The 14,227-nt window shown below is 58.8% G+C and overlaps 1 protein-coding gene across 3 annotated transcripts in view; it reads left to right on the plus strand.

Moving 5' to 3' along the window:
- Nucleotides 1-290: 290 nt before the first annotated feature.
- SUMF1 (sulfatase modifying factor 1) overlaps nt 291-14,227 on the plus strand; it is a 16,074-nt gene continuing 2,137 nt past the window's right edge. Inside the window, exons 1-8 of one of the 3 annotated variants that reach the window (XM_023746404.1) lie at nt 291-495; nt 3,909-3,983; nt 5,959-6,041; nt 7,926-8,048; nt 9,123-9,237; nt 10,178-10,291; nt 11,261-11,320; nt 11,417-12,675. In XM_023746404.1, the coding sequence (XP_023602172.1) occupies nt 322-495; nt 3,909-3,983; nt 5,959-6,041; nt 7,926-8,048; nt 9,123-9,237; nt 10,178-10,291; nt 11,261-11,320; nt 11,417-11,872 (1,200 nt within the window). In that variant the 5' untranslated portion in view covers nt 291-321 and the 3' untranslated portion in view covers nt 11,873-12,675. The other 2 variants (XM_014447532.2, XM_006105343.3) reach the window with 2 other exon arrangements.

The raw sequence follows: 14,227 nt of genomic DNA on the forward strand, positions 1-14,227 counted from the left end.
TTTAGCAGTAATTCACAAGAAACTGGAGGGTGCTGAAGGATAAACGCCCGCATATGTTGACGTGGAATGCTCTCCATGACCCTGCGCTCCAGTCATTGGCAGGCTGAGGCTGGGGCTGGGGCTGTAGCCAGACCCGCCTCCACAGCAGGCCCTCACGTTTACATGTAGAGTTTTGACCAGAGAAACCCCTTTTCTAAAGAGCTTGCATTTGTTGTGACTGGTCCTTCCGTTTCCTTGGTGTATTGGACAGTGATTTCCGCCCGTGGGGTTTGCTCAGTCCCGGGGGCTCACTGTGCCGGGCGCCTTCCCCCCTCCCTGCAGATGGTCTCCATCCCCGCCGGCGTGTTCACGATGGGCACGGATGACCCTCAGATCAAGCAGGACGGGGAGGCGCCCGCCCGGAGAGTCACCGTGGATGCCTTCTACATGGACGCCTATGAAGTCAGTAACGCCGACTTCGAGAGGTTCGTGAACGCCACCGGCTACCTGACCGAGGTAACGGGTCAGGGTGGGGAGGGACAGCTTGCTCTCCCACCACTTTTCCTGTGGGCCCGGCACTGTGCTAAGCACTTTGCATACATAGCGTCTAACTTAGTCCTAGCAACCCCGAGGGTAGGTTACCTTGAAGGTAGCAAACTGAGGCTTAGGACAGTGACTTGCCCTGATTCGCAGGCTGGTTGGTGGGAGCCGGGATGCCAGTGTGACTGGTGTGGCCCAGGGCCTGTGCCCTTTGCTGTTCTGCTGTACGGTGTTAGCGCAGCGTCCCTGCCCACCCGGTCTTTTGGGATAACAGACCACATGTCAAGTAAGGCCACTTTTCCCGCTCAGAAAATTGCAGTTTGGTTGTTTCAGAAACTTATTTCCCAAGAGACAGGTGCTGAAAGGCAGCTTTGCGTTTTCCTGGTTTATTCCAGTGCCTGGTGACTCGTAGGCGACCCCCTGGTTGGCAGAGCGGCCTCCTGCTGTGGTCTCAGGATCAGGAAGCCAGGTTCTGAGCGGGTGTGTCCTGCCTGGGAGGAGGGACAGGGAGGCTGTCCAGTGCGGGGTTACTGTGAGCGTCTCCATGGTGCTGGTCCAATAGGTGCCTGTTTTCCCTGCTCTCTCACCACAGGACGCCACCCTAGCCCTCAGTGTGTGGAGTCCCTGTCTTTTTTTTAAATTAAAAATAACTTGAGAGTGAATGCCGACAGCGAAGCAGCATACAGTTTTGGCTTCGCATTGCTCTGCTTCTTGGGCGTTTCCTAAAATGGGCAGAGCACTCGTGTCTTTTCGTGCCTATTTGTGGAAGCAGAGACCCCGTGCTTCCTGTGGCCTAAGGATGCTCTCGGCCAGGTTCCTCCACAGTGCGATGAAGTTAGCAGGCGAGTCCCAGGGGCGGAAGCTTAGACCAGGGTTCTTCGTGAAGACGGGAGGAGCAGAATTTAGGGCGGCCAGAAACTTGGATGGGGAAGTTACTCCTGCGTCTTTTCTACCCTCTACCTGGGATCTCGCGTTTCCTTCAGTTACGGAGCAGATGACCAACCACAGTAGTAGCAGGACCTGTGATTCTGTCGCCCACGGAAACCAGACACTTTGTCTCATTGTTGCTGTTACAGACATCGTGTCATTGTTCGCTTTCATCCCCTCCTTAGAAGTGATGACTATTGGACCTGCCACGAGCTCGTATTTAGTATATTAATACAGAGCACATATATATTACTGTAGCACAAATGTGATGAATATTCTGGTAGAACTAGTTGTCTTTGTAATCGTATTGATTTTACTTTATCCATCCAACATGTCACCCTGAGCAGGGGTCCTGTCAGCTTCACTCTGCCCAGGGGTCCAGACGCAAGGAGAGTTAAGGACTGTTCTGGACACAGTGCCTCCTGGTTTAGCCAGTTTCTTTGTCCCTCCCCCTTGCTTCCCAGCCCACCTCCTGCTCTCGTGGCTGCTCTTGCTTCTTTTCCTGGATGACTCGCCCCTCTTTCTCAGCTCAGGGGCCCATGTTTCCCCCTTCCTGGAGTTTCCTGGCCCCTCGCCTGCCCCTGTTGTGCGTGGCTGGCTGCCTCTCATCCGTGAGTCATCTCGGCTTACACGGCCCCTCGGCGGCCCCTCTGCTCAGTCTGTGAAAGGAGCCTTTCTCGCTACTCTTTTCCTTACAAGGTCAAGTCAAGTTGTCACTATTTTCTTCATTTGGCTTGGTTTTTGTCTGTGCCCCCATGTAAGCACGATGAAGGCGGGCCACGCCTCTAATACTGACCTTGAGCTTTGTCCTTCAGTCCAAAGCCGGCATCTGGTGGGTGTTGGATGAAGGCTTAGGTGTGCAGGTACTGGTAGGTGTGGTGAAGGCTTAGGTGCGCAGGCACCTAGTAGGTGTGGATGAAGGTTTAGGTGCACAGGCACCTAGTAGGTGTGGATGAAGGCTTAGGTGCGCAGGCACTGGTAGGTGTGGGTGAAGGCTTAGGTGCGCAGGCACCTAGTAGGTGTGGATGAAGGTTTAGGTACACAGGCACCTAGTAGGTGTGGATGAAGGCTTAGGTGCGCAGGCACTGGTAGGTGTGGATGAAGGATTAGGTGCGCAGGCACTGGTAGGTGTTGTGAAGGCTTAGGTGCGCAGGCACCTGGTAGGTGTGGATGAAGGCTTAGGTGCGCAGGCACTGATAGGTGTGTATGAAGGCTTAGGTGCGCAGGCACTGGTAGGTGTTGGTAGGTGTGGGTGAAGGCTTAGGTGCGCGGGCTTATTGGGACCACAGAGCCCAGGAGGAAGAGTGGGGGTTGAGAAAAGGTGATGAGAAGAGCTCCTTTAGGAGAAGGAGTTGGAGGTACTCGTTAGGCCTGAAATGCAGGGACAGGTTCCCAGGCGGCAGGCAGTGTCTCGGGAGGACAGCACTGGCCGGGGGTGGAGGTGTGAGAGGCACTAGGTGCTCTCCTTCATTAAAGCCATGACACTGGGAGTTTGTCCCCTGAACGTGGTGTGTCCCAGAGAGTGGTCTCCTGGACGGAGAGCCGGCCGCTGACCTATTCTCACGTGCAGGTTCCTGGCCTCACCCCGACCTCCAGAGCCAGTCCCTGTAACAAGCCACCTGGCCTCCTCGACGGCCGGAGCCCGAGAGGCTGTGGGCCGGGCAGGGCTGGGGGCAGCGGTGTTTGGGGGCTGGAGGAGGAGCCTGTGTGTTTCAGGAGATAGGCAGGAAGAGTGGAAACGGAGGAGGAAACCCAGGATTGTAGCGTCAGGAGAGCCAGGGCCAGGTGTGTGCCTGCAGAGAGGGTCACGTGCACAGGGTGAGCAGGTAGTTGGGGACCCAGACAGTGGTGTTAACTACACATCGTCAGATACGGATTCCATCGGTGCTTGGCCTCTGTCAGCACAGTGGACACCTTCGTGGCTTAGAACGTGTCAGGGCATCAGCACACTGCACTTAATGCTCTCGGCTGGATCTGGGAAGAGCAAGGACAGGGCTTGCTGGTGAAATCCCACATGAAAAGGGGCTGGTGCAGTGGTCGGCAAACTGCGGCCCCTTGAGAGTGGCTCTTCCACAAAATACCACGTGCGGGTGCACGTACAGTGCGATTGAAACTTCGTGGCCACACTCAAGGGGCCAAAGAGCCACATGTGGCTCTCGAGCCGCAATTTGCTGACCACTGGGCTAGTGTGTCATAAACTATCTGAAAACTTGGGGTTGGCTTTCTGTCACAGGAGCAGTTACCTTCCCAAAGCCAGTTTCCCCGGCGGCACTTGTGTCAGCCGCAGAGCCTGACGGGATGGTCTCTGAGTGACAGTCACCAGGGGTAGGAAGCCAGGTGCTGCAGGCCATTTCTGTTTCCCCTGGGAAGTCAGGCGAGAGCTCAGTGTACTGGACCCGAGAAATGGCATGGGTGGCACGCGTGATGACAGCCCTCCCCGGGTCCTGTCCCTTTCCCCGCAGGCTGAGAAGTTCGGCGACTCTTTCGTCTTCGAAGGCCTGCTGAGCGAGCAGGTGAAGGCCGGCATCCAGCAGGCGGTAAGTACCTAAGCGGCTCTCGCGTGTCAGCGGCACCGGCGTGGCCCCGGCTGTCCAGCACTGGTGGCCGTCCTGAGCGGTGAGCGGCACTGCCCTGCACCCGGCGCACAGGCCCAGCCTGGGTTCACGCCTGCTTGTGTCTGCCGTCTCTCGGGCCTGTGCTTTGCTGTCTATGGGGATGGACGTGAGCGTGGCTGCCTCGGGTTGGAGGTTTGCTCTCTGACTGAAATGCGTCTTGGTTTAGAGATGCCCACGGTCTGCCAGGGCCGTGCTGTCCTGAGAACTGGCACAGAGGTCCCTCCCTGGCCTCAGTCTCGAAGTCCAGGGACGCAGCAACATAGACCCGGAACCCAGTTTACTGTATTTCTTTTACCTGATTTATGAATATTTCATATCAAATGTTAGAAACAAAACTGATAGCACATGCATCACCTGTTTGAAAAGATTCAGAAGAGTAAGAGTGTCCGGCATCCGTGGCGCCCGCAGTGACAGCTGAGGCAGTCTCAGCAGGGACACCGCAGGCAGGCGCTGCGGAGGGGGCGGCGAGGACAGGGTGCCGGGAAGCGAGTGGGTGGGCTGGTCAGGGAGGACCTGGGGGAGGAGGAGGCCCTGGAGGACGGGGCCTTGCAGGCGGGCAGGGATGCGTTGGGATCACCTGAGGCCAAGCACCTGGCAGGGCCTGCCTGTCCCCAGCTCAGACCAGACCTTCGCCGTGTGTGGTCAGCTCGGCTTGCCCTGGGACGTCCACCCGAAATGCCCTCTGTCTCGCATGCCGGACTTAGGTTCCTCCACCTGCTGGTTCTGATGGCTCCCGTGCCTGCCTTTGCTGAGTTTATCTCCCTTACGTGATGTGGGTGTTTGTCCAAGTGCCCGTCCCTCGCCAGATCTGCCCGGGACGGGGGCGCTGTGGCACTCAGGCCATGAGTGAGTCCTTGTCAGGAAGGAAGGCGCCGGGGATCCTCTGTCGGAGCACTTGGTGTTGAAAGCTGCCGGCTCCGACCTGGCATGGCCCATCCAGGGGGGAGAGTGCGCCTGGGTGTGGGGTGAGGCGGGGTCACAGTGAGCTGCTCAGGAGGCCCGGCTGGCTGATTGGATGAGATAAGAAGGGAGCACGTCCCACGGCCGTGTCTTGTATCTGCCTTTGAAAAGAGCAGGTGTCGCCTGACCTGGGAGTCGGTGTGTGGCGTCTGCCCAGGAAGCAGGAAGCGTGATAGCCCTGGAGGCGAGGGCCCGATGGGACAGGATAACGGGCCTGGCGGGTCCCGGAGCCGCAGATCTGAACCCTGTTCAAGTGTCCTCGGGTGCCCTTTCGAGTCCTGGGCCCTCTGAGGTCTGACTTGGGTGAAGAAATAACATCGGCCTGACATCACCCCTCCGAACCTCGGCGATGGCCTTGCGGACCTCTGTGGAGAGCTGAGGTCCACCAGGAGCAGGAGGCGTGCCCGGGGGTCAGCGGCTCTAAGAAAACATACGCACCAGCCACCATTTAGCGTGGACGGGACTTTTCACTGGGCCACAACCTTCCCCTTCCAAAGAGGCCACCACGGCCCGGAGCGGAGGAGGCAGCCTCAGCGCCAGGGGGAGTGGAGGTGGCACCGCTAGGACCACCACAGACCCCGCGTGAGACCCACGGGCCAGGCCGAGTCTCCCCTACAGAAGGAGGCCCCGCTCAGAGACTGTAAACTTGGGGTTTGTCCAGGAGAAGTCAGCAGGTGGGGGTGCTGGAAGCCATGGCCACCTCAGGAACAGGTGCGTCATGACACGCATCTCCTGGGGCTGCGGGGGGCAGTGCTCGCCCCGCCGTGCTGTATGATATGAACGGCTCCTCTTTGTGAGAGATTTATTCACACCCAAGTCTATTTCCCACGTCCTGGGAAAGGCGTTCGTTTGGATGGAGACTGTGGGCGCGTTTGAGCGCATGCTGAGCCGTTTCCTGCGGCCTCGCTGCTAACCTGGCTCCTCTGGTTGCTTTGAGGTGGCGGCTGCTCCCTGGTGGTTACCTGTGAAAGGCGCCAGCTGGCGACACCCAGAGGGGCCCGACTCGACTGTCCTGCACAGGTGAGGGGCTGTTCTCCCCGGCGACGTGTTTCGGTCCCAGGCAGATCCCTGCTGCTGCGAGGACAGTGCGGTGCCCGTCTGCGGGGGAGGGCCGGCACTCGGACTGGTGGGTGGGACGAAGCGGCAGGAAATAGCATGTTCCCCTGAGGCCCCAGACACTGCACCGCTCGCAGGTGGCCCTTAAGGGGCCGCCTTCCTCCCTCGCGTGTCCTGTCTGAAGGCGCCCCTTTGACGGGCCAGTCGCCCGCCTCCTGGCAGGTTTACCTTGCTGCCTGCCCGCCGCTCCTCTCCGAGGGGCTGTGGACACTGTCTGCGGAGAAGCATGTCCGGCCAGGTGGCCCCGTGCACGCTCAGGCCTTGGCTCGGGGCTCCTGTCCCCCGTCCGGGGCTGACACACTTTGGAGCGACCAGCTGACTGAAACTCCGCCGAGCGGGGGCCAGCACGTCTCGGGGGCGAGGAAGTAATTATCTCAGCAGAAATAGAGCAGCACTGAGCCCGGGGAGCAGGTCTGGGTCAGGGCGGCAGCTCGGGGCCCAAGGACACTGCTCTCCTGGCCCACTTCCAGGGGGACTCCCAGCCCTGGTTTGACCACATTCCTGGTGATTGTCTTCATTGCCGGGCCGGCGTACATGGAGCTCTGCGTGGGGCGCAGCCCCTGGGCAAGTGGCAGGAGGCCTCCAGAGCCCGGGGTGGCAGCCTCACCGGGACAAGATGGGAGGGGACAGTCACGCGGGACTGGGTCTCTCAGGGTGACTGCCCTCTGAGCTCCCAGTCAGCATCTGTCTTGAACTTAATGGTAGAAGAAAGCTGCATTTTACCCAGAATCCATCCTCTGAGAAGAGGGCATCTCTTTTTTTAAAAAAATATCTTTTTATTGATTTCAGAGGGAGAGAGAGATAGAAGCATCAATGATGAGAGAGAATCATTGATCGGCTGCCATCTGCACGCCCCACACTGGGGATCGAGCCTACAACCCGGGCCTGTGCCCCGACCGGGAATCACTTTGTGACCTCCTGGTTCCTAGGTTGACTCTCAGTCACTGAGCCATGAAAAGTGCCTCTCTTACCAGTTCCACGTGCAGCGACTGGCACTAATGGGCGCTCAGCAAGCATTTGTTGAAGAATGAGGTCAGGGTGCATTCCTGCAGGAGTCAGGGAGGTACAGGAATTGACTAGGAGTGCGCAGGCCACTCGAAACAGCGCCCAGGGAATGTCGGTCCCTGTCTTCTCAGACTTCCTTCCCCTCGACCCTCTGCACCCTTAGAAAATACAACGACTTGGACTCCAGAGGGGCAGCCAGCTGCTGCTCTTCAGCAGACACAGGGAGAGCAGGTTGGCAGGCTGGGGCCTGGACACGGGGCCCAGGATAGGCCTTGTCTTGGGGCCGCAGGGGGCGGGTGGAGCTAAGACTATGTGGGCCCACGGAGTCCCGCCCAATCCCGCAGGGGCCCGGGGTACACAGACCCACAGGATTGCTGTCCACAGGATTGCTGCGGTGGCCGGAATGGCTGGGCGTCATGCCCCTGCCCTGGTTAGCCCTTGGTGGCTCTGAGCTGGCTCAGGCAGCTGTGGGAATCCCGAAGGGGCTGACAGCACCCTGCAGTGGGAGCACCTCTTCCTTAGAGGGGGGCTGGGAGGCTCTCACACCCACCATCCAAGTGAGGCTCCGTGGGGTCCGGGCGAGCCTGCACAGTGAAGAAATGAAGGGTCTGAGTGTGCTTCTAAGAGGAATTGTCACCCTTTGGGAGCTGGGGAGTCAGAACCCCGTGGTGGGGGGCTTGCTTGGGGACCAGGACCGCGTCAGTGTCGAGGGCGGAGGGGACTGGGCTTTGCTGAGCTGGTCTGTGCCCTGCAGTTCACTCCCTCCTCGCTCGCTGTCTCCAGGCCGGACCACCCGGTCCTGCACGTCTCCTGGAACGACGCGGTGGCCTACTGCGCGTGGGCCGGGAAGCGCCTGCCCACGGAGGCCGAGTGGGAGTACAGCTGCCGCGGGGGCCTGCACGACAGGTATGGCCCATCTTGCCCAAACGGTGCCGGCTTCTTCCAGATCTGGGCCTGGTTCTGGTGAGAGAGTCGCTCTACACCCAGGCTTCCGTCCTGGGTTTGCCTTGTGCCCCGGTTACTGCGACGTGACCAGTGGTCAGTGGGTGTGGGGCGGGCGGCTCCTGCATCCATGGCGTCTGCAGGCCAGGCTGGCGTGGCACAGGCCTCCGAGGGCTCGTGGCCATGGCCGCCGGCGTTTTCTTACTCAGGCTTCTCTGGAAGCAGCGCCTTTCTCTGCTGCAGGAGCCGAGAGCCAGGAAACTCGCTGTGGGAAAAGCTCCTACAGCAGCGAAGCCTCTAACAGTGGTTCTCAACCTTCCTAATGCCGCGACCCTTTAATACACTTCCTCATGTGGTGACCCCCAATTTCATTGTGACAAATTGAACATAATGAAAGCATAGTGATTCATCACAAAAACAATATGTAATTATATATGTGATTTTAGGCGACCCCTTTAAAAGGGTCGTTCGACCCCCAAAGGGGTCGCGACCCACAGGTTGAGAACCGCTGCTCTAAAACGAGCAGCCATGGTGCGGGCGCTGCCCTGTGGGCCCAGCCCGCTCGCCTCCCAACTTCCGCCAGTCCCCTTAGTCCCGCGACTGCTTCCAGGGAGCACCCAGGGAGACGGGTGGGGCCTGGACGCGAACTAGCTGTGCGGGAGTTACAAAGCCCTGAGTAGACGCTTTGCTTATTTTTACACATTTAGGATTTAAGATCACATAGCTCACTCAGAGCACACGAGCGGTGTTCCCTTCCACTGCGTCCCTGCTGGCGACTTCAGTCCAGAATCCCGTGCCCGTGGCCGGGCTGAGGCCTGTGAGGCAGCTGATGCCCGTGGTCGGCTGAGGCCTGTGTGGCACCTGATGCCCGTGGTCGGGCTGAGGCCTGTGCGGCACCTGATGCTTGTGGTTGGGCTGAGGCCTGTGTGGCAGCTGATGCCCGTGGGCCGGGCTGAGGCCTGTGCGGCACCTGATGCCCGTGGGCTGGCTGACACCCGTGGCCGGGCTGACGGCTGACACCTGCATCTCTCCTGGCAGACTCTTCCCCTGGGGCAACAAACTGCAGCCGAGGGGCCAGCACTATGCCAACCTCTGGCAGGGCGAGTTTCCTGTGACCGACACCGGCGAGGACGGCTTCCGCGGCACCGCGCCCGTGAGTAGCGAGGCTGCGGACGAGGCGGCAGCTCCGGGGACTAGAGATGAGGGCTGGGTGACCGCCTCGCTCCTCCGCCCCGCGTGCTGCCCCACGTCCAGCCACTGTGCACAAAGCGAACGCTAGTGACCGACCAGGCAGTGTTTTCCTAACGCGGTTTCCTTTCTGATTCCGGGATAGTTGCTGTAGAAACTGTGGAAGAGGAGTATAAGGGGGAAAATTCAAAGGGGAATTCTGCCCTGGGGCCCTGTTAGCATGTGGTGCATCCGCCCATTCTGCTCATGACTCTGAGGACGGGGGTCAGTGTCGCTGGCTGCGGGGACAGAGCTGGCGTGGGGACTCAGTGCTGAGACAGTGTGGCCAGCACAGCTCACAGTGGGTCTAACGTGGGTTCTGCTCCCCGTCAGATACAGATCTGACTTCTGGTCAGTACTAGTCTCTCATGACGGATAGCTGTGCTGGCTTCCCTCCCGTGTGATGTGTGCACACTCCCCTTAGGCTTCGGAATTCCCCTGGAGAGCCAACTGGAAAGTGGCTCCTACTTACTTTTATTTTCATTTGTGCGTTGGCCACATGGTATTGTGACTGCTGGGGGAAAATTAGTGTTCAGACTTTGAAGTTACAGCTCCTAGTGTGTTTCTGTGCACAGAGGTTTCTTTGTTTTTTTGTTTTGTTGTTTTTAATAGATTTCGGAGAGGGAGAGAGAGATGGAGAGGAAACATCAATGATGAGAGAGAATCATTGATCAGCTGCCTCCTACATGCCCCCCACTGGGGATGGAGCCTGCAACCCCGGCATGTGCCCCCTTGATCGGAATCGAACCTGGGACCCTTCAGTCCACAGGCCGATGCTCTACCCACTGACCACACCAGCCAGGGCGACACACAGGTTTCTGAGCGAGGTGAGGAGCGTGACCGCGGTTTCCCTTGTGTCTCTTTAGGTGGATGCCTTTCCTCCCAACGGCTACGGCTTGTACAACATCGTGGGGAACGCGTGGGAGTGGACGGCGGACTGGTGGGCCGTGCGCCATTCTGCCGAGGAGGCACTTAACCCAGTGAGTACAGCCCGCAGGCCCGGCGCTGGGCAGGCGCTCCTGTGGTCCTGGAGGTGGGGGGGGTCCTGGTGCTCTTGAGTTAGTCCGGGGCTTCCCCAGGGGGACGCTCAGTCCGTCTCTGATCTCACCTGGCAGCATGTGTGCCCAGGAGCATCGACCTAGGAAACAGGAGGTCAAGGTTAGGGCATTTGCTCAGGAGGCAGCCAGTCAGTGATTCTCTCTTATCATTGATGTTTCTATCTCTATCTCTCTCCCTTCCTCTCTGAAATCAATAAAAATATATTTAAAAAATACATAGATAGCCGAAACCGGTTTGGCTCAGTGGATAGAGCGTCGGCCTGTGGACTGAAAGGTCCCAGGTTCGATTCCGGTCAAGGGCATGTACCTGGGTTGCGGGCATATCCCCAGTAGGAGATGTGCAGGAGGCAGCTGATCGATGTTTCTCTCTCATCGATGTTTCTAACTCTCTATCTCTCTCCCTTCCTCTCTGTAAAAAATCAATAAAATATATTTAAAAAAAAAAATACATAGATAAATAAATAAATAAAGTAAAAAGCAAATTCCTTCCTTCAGTCGGCAAAGGGTTTATTAGAGTCTCACAGTAGGATGTGAAGACCTAGTTCAGAGAGGCCGGCCGGCTGGTGGAGCAGGCCAGTGAGGGTGCGGGTGACTGTGGATCAGGGGGAGCAGGGTCACGGGGTGATTTCGGGGTGACACCCGGCACCGCTGCAGTGTCCCGGTCATCAAGGCGACAAGCGACAAAGTGCTGTGGGTTGAGAGGTGGGGCTGGGCCTTAGAGCATGGTGGGAATTGGGGGGGGCTTGGGGGGTACAGGGGGTGCAGGCGCAAGGCCCTGGAGGAAGTGCACGTGGGGTGTAGGTCACCCCGAGGGAGCTGGTGGGACTGAACGGACTCCGTCCGAGGCGAGAGGAGCTGCGCTCTGACTCAGGAGCTCTCCTCCCCCCACAGAAGGGCCCCCCCTCCGGGAAGGACCGGGTGAAGAAAGGCGGCTCCTACATGTGCCATAAGGTGAGTCGAGGCCGAGCCCTGTGGGGTATCAGGTGGCGGGTGCACACATCCATTGTAAACTCAGCCCCTGACATGCCGCTGCTCCTGCTCATGCAGACCCGACCCCATGGAAGCCAGAGCAAAGTCGTAATCCCCTCCGGCTTGGGCGCGGGGAGACGCGGCACCGGCAGCAGAGGCTGTGAACGGCCTGCTGTCAGCCAGGTCCCCTGTGTGGCGTCTGGACCTTTGAGGGACCTGTGGCCCCATGAACCGGGGGGTGGGGTGTGTCCTCTTCCAGCGGGAGAGCCTGAGCACGCCCGGGTTGAGTCGGGACGCGTGCGCTGCCTGCTTTCTCGGTGGAGACGAGGTCAGAGGTGGGCGGGTGGACCGTGGGAGCACCGGTGCTCTGGGTGTGGAGTGGGCTCGGGGCTAAGCGGGCCTCAGGGCGGGCGGGGCTGCCCGTGGGCTGAGACTCCGGTCGGAGCTGGTGCTCGGTCCGGCGGAGGACTGGGGTGTCTGAGTAACCATTTTAAGGACTTTGACATCCAAACTAAGATGTGGACTCTGGGTTAGGTCTGGGTTGAAGTCCTCTAACTGCTCCTTGCTAGTCTTGCCCTTGGGACCTAGCCTTTCTAAGCCTCACTTTAAACATCTGTAAAATGCGCGTCATAGTTGCACCTACTGTCAGGTCCTCACGAGGAATGAATGGACCCGCACATGTGAGCACGTGGTTCAGGGCCTCGCTCACAGTCACGACTGAGTAAGAGCTGCTGCTGCCAACCCATCATCCTCGCCGTCCCCTCTGCTGTCATTAGGTCGTTTCCCCTTCCTCTGAAAGAGGGTCCCACTACCGAATCCCTGACTGGTAAGGCAGAGCCCTGGAAACGGTTTAGCACAGGTGGGAGCCAGGAACAGGAAGGAGTCGTGTGGTTCATTGTGCATGAAGGCACCTTGCTGAGCCGGGCCGGCCTTGGCTGGGGCCGGGCCGTGTGCGTGGCTCAGTGAGCGTTGCTGATGACTCCCAGCTCCCATCGGAGAAGAGGGCACAGAGAGAATAGGCACGTGGCATCCAGAGGAGCCCTGGGTGGACGGAAAAGGCTGTCATCTGCCACCACCCCTTCCCAGCCAGGGGCCTGGGCGCACTCAGCATCCCCATGCCTCAGTTTCCCTTCAGGTGTGCAAGTCAGACCCTCATAACACCGACCCCCGGTGCTTGGGAGGGTGAAGTGAGTTAGCCGTGTGACGTTCTCAGGACAGTTCCCAGAGGGAGCGGTCCAGAGCCTGTTGTCGTGATGAATGTGGTAGATTCATCCCGTGGGACCTTCTGCTGGGCCCCAGCCCCAGCGTGGAGGCAGCCCTCCCCCCGCCTGACACCAGGCTCTCACGCAGGCGCTCCTGTCCGTGGCCAGAGCGACGTGGGGAGCCCCAGACCTGGCTGCTGTGGTTTTCTGTGATGGTTTTATGTACAGTGACCTACAGTTACCCTGAGGCTTCCTTTAGCCCTGAGAGTCCTCCTCTCGCCGAAGCCACGCTGCCGCCCGCTTGGCTTCAGGGCCCAAAGGGAGCAGGTCCTGGTCTTCAGTGGATTGTTCCCGAGCCTGGCCCATTCTTAGCAGGACACGGAGCTCAGTCTCACACAGGAGTCAGCCCCTCTGAGGAGACGGCGAACACGGTCCCTCCACTCCCTCTCCCTGTTCTTAATTAGTAAAATGACCCATATTCCAGCCACGCAGAGAGCTCACATTAATAACCATTTCTGGCGCTAAAAGTAGACGGGGTGGGGTGGGGGGGTGGGAAGAGCAGCGAGGACATTCGAAACCAGGCCATTTCCTCTTCGGTTCCCTGCTCCTCCTCGGAGCGAAACACACTGCGTGTGAGTGAGTGTTTCCTGAGCGAGCGAGCGAGCGCGCACTTGAAAGGAACCGCCGTGTCTCCTGCGAGGGCCCTGACCCCCAGCTCATCCCAGTGACTCGGACAGGGCTCCATCTGCACATTCCTTTAGTTCCCGGGAGGTTTTCTTTTTCTTTTTTAAAAATATGTTTTTATTGATTTCAGAGAAGTTATTGGGGCTGCTGTGACCTAAGAAAGGACCAGCCCGTATGTTTGTCCCTAATTTTAAGCTTGTTTGTTATACAAACAAGACATTTTCATTGCATTAAAATTAGAAAGCAAATCATCAACATAAAAGTGCAAATAACACCATTCTACTTCCTGAAGAAAACGACTGATCCCTATTCTACCCAGTTTTTTGGTGACTTTTATTTTTTTCTTCCCCACGTGGAGTTATTCTGTGTCCGGGCTTCAAACACGGCGGTGGTAAACCTCCTGCCCTGGACGTCGCCGTCTCCACTGTCTCAGGTCTCAGCCTCTCTGTGCTGGATGTCCCATCCTACCCACATCTGATACCCGGAGCTCCGGCACCCGCCGTCCTGCCTGACATCCATCCTACCCACATCCGATACCCGGAGCTCCCGCACCCTCTGTCCTGCCCGACATCCATCCTACCCACATCCGATACCCGGAGCTCCCGCACCCTCTGTCCTGCCCGACATCCATCCTACCCACATCCGATACCCGGAGCTCCCGCACCCTCTGTCCTGCCCGACATCCATCCTACCCACATCCGATACCCGGAGCTCCCGCACCCTCTGTCCTGCCCGACATCCATCCTACCCACATCCGATACCCGGAGCTCCGGCACCCGCCGTCCTGCCCGACATCCATCCTACCCACATCCGATACCCGGAGCTCCCGCACCCTCCGTCCTGCCCGACATCCATCCTACCCACATCCGATACCCGGAGCTCCCGGCACCCTCCGTCCTGCCCGAACATCATCCTACCCACATCCGATACCCGGAGCTCCCTCAACCTTCCGTCCTGGCCGACATCCAGCCTACCACATCGGATAGCCGGAGCTCCCGCACCC

The sequence above is a fragment of the Myotis lucifugus genome, unplaced genomic scaffold (assembly GCF_000147115.1).
Source record: "Myotis lucifugus unplaced genomic scaffold, Myoluc2.0 scaffold_674, whole genome shotgun sequence".
Taxonomy (NCBI): Eukaryota; Metazoa; Chordata; class Mammalia; order Chiroptera; family Vespertilionidae; genus Myotis; species Myotis lucifugus.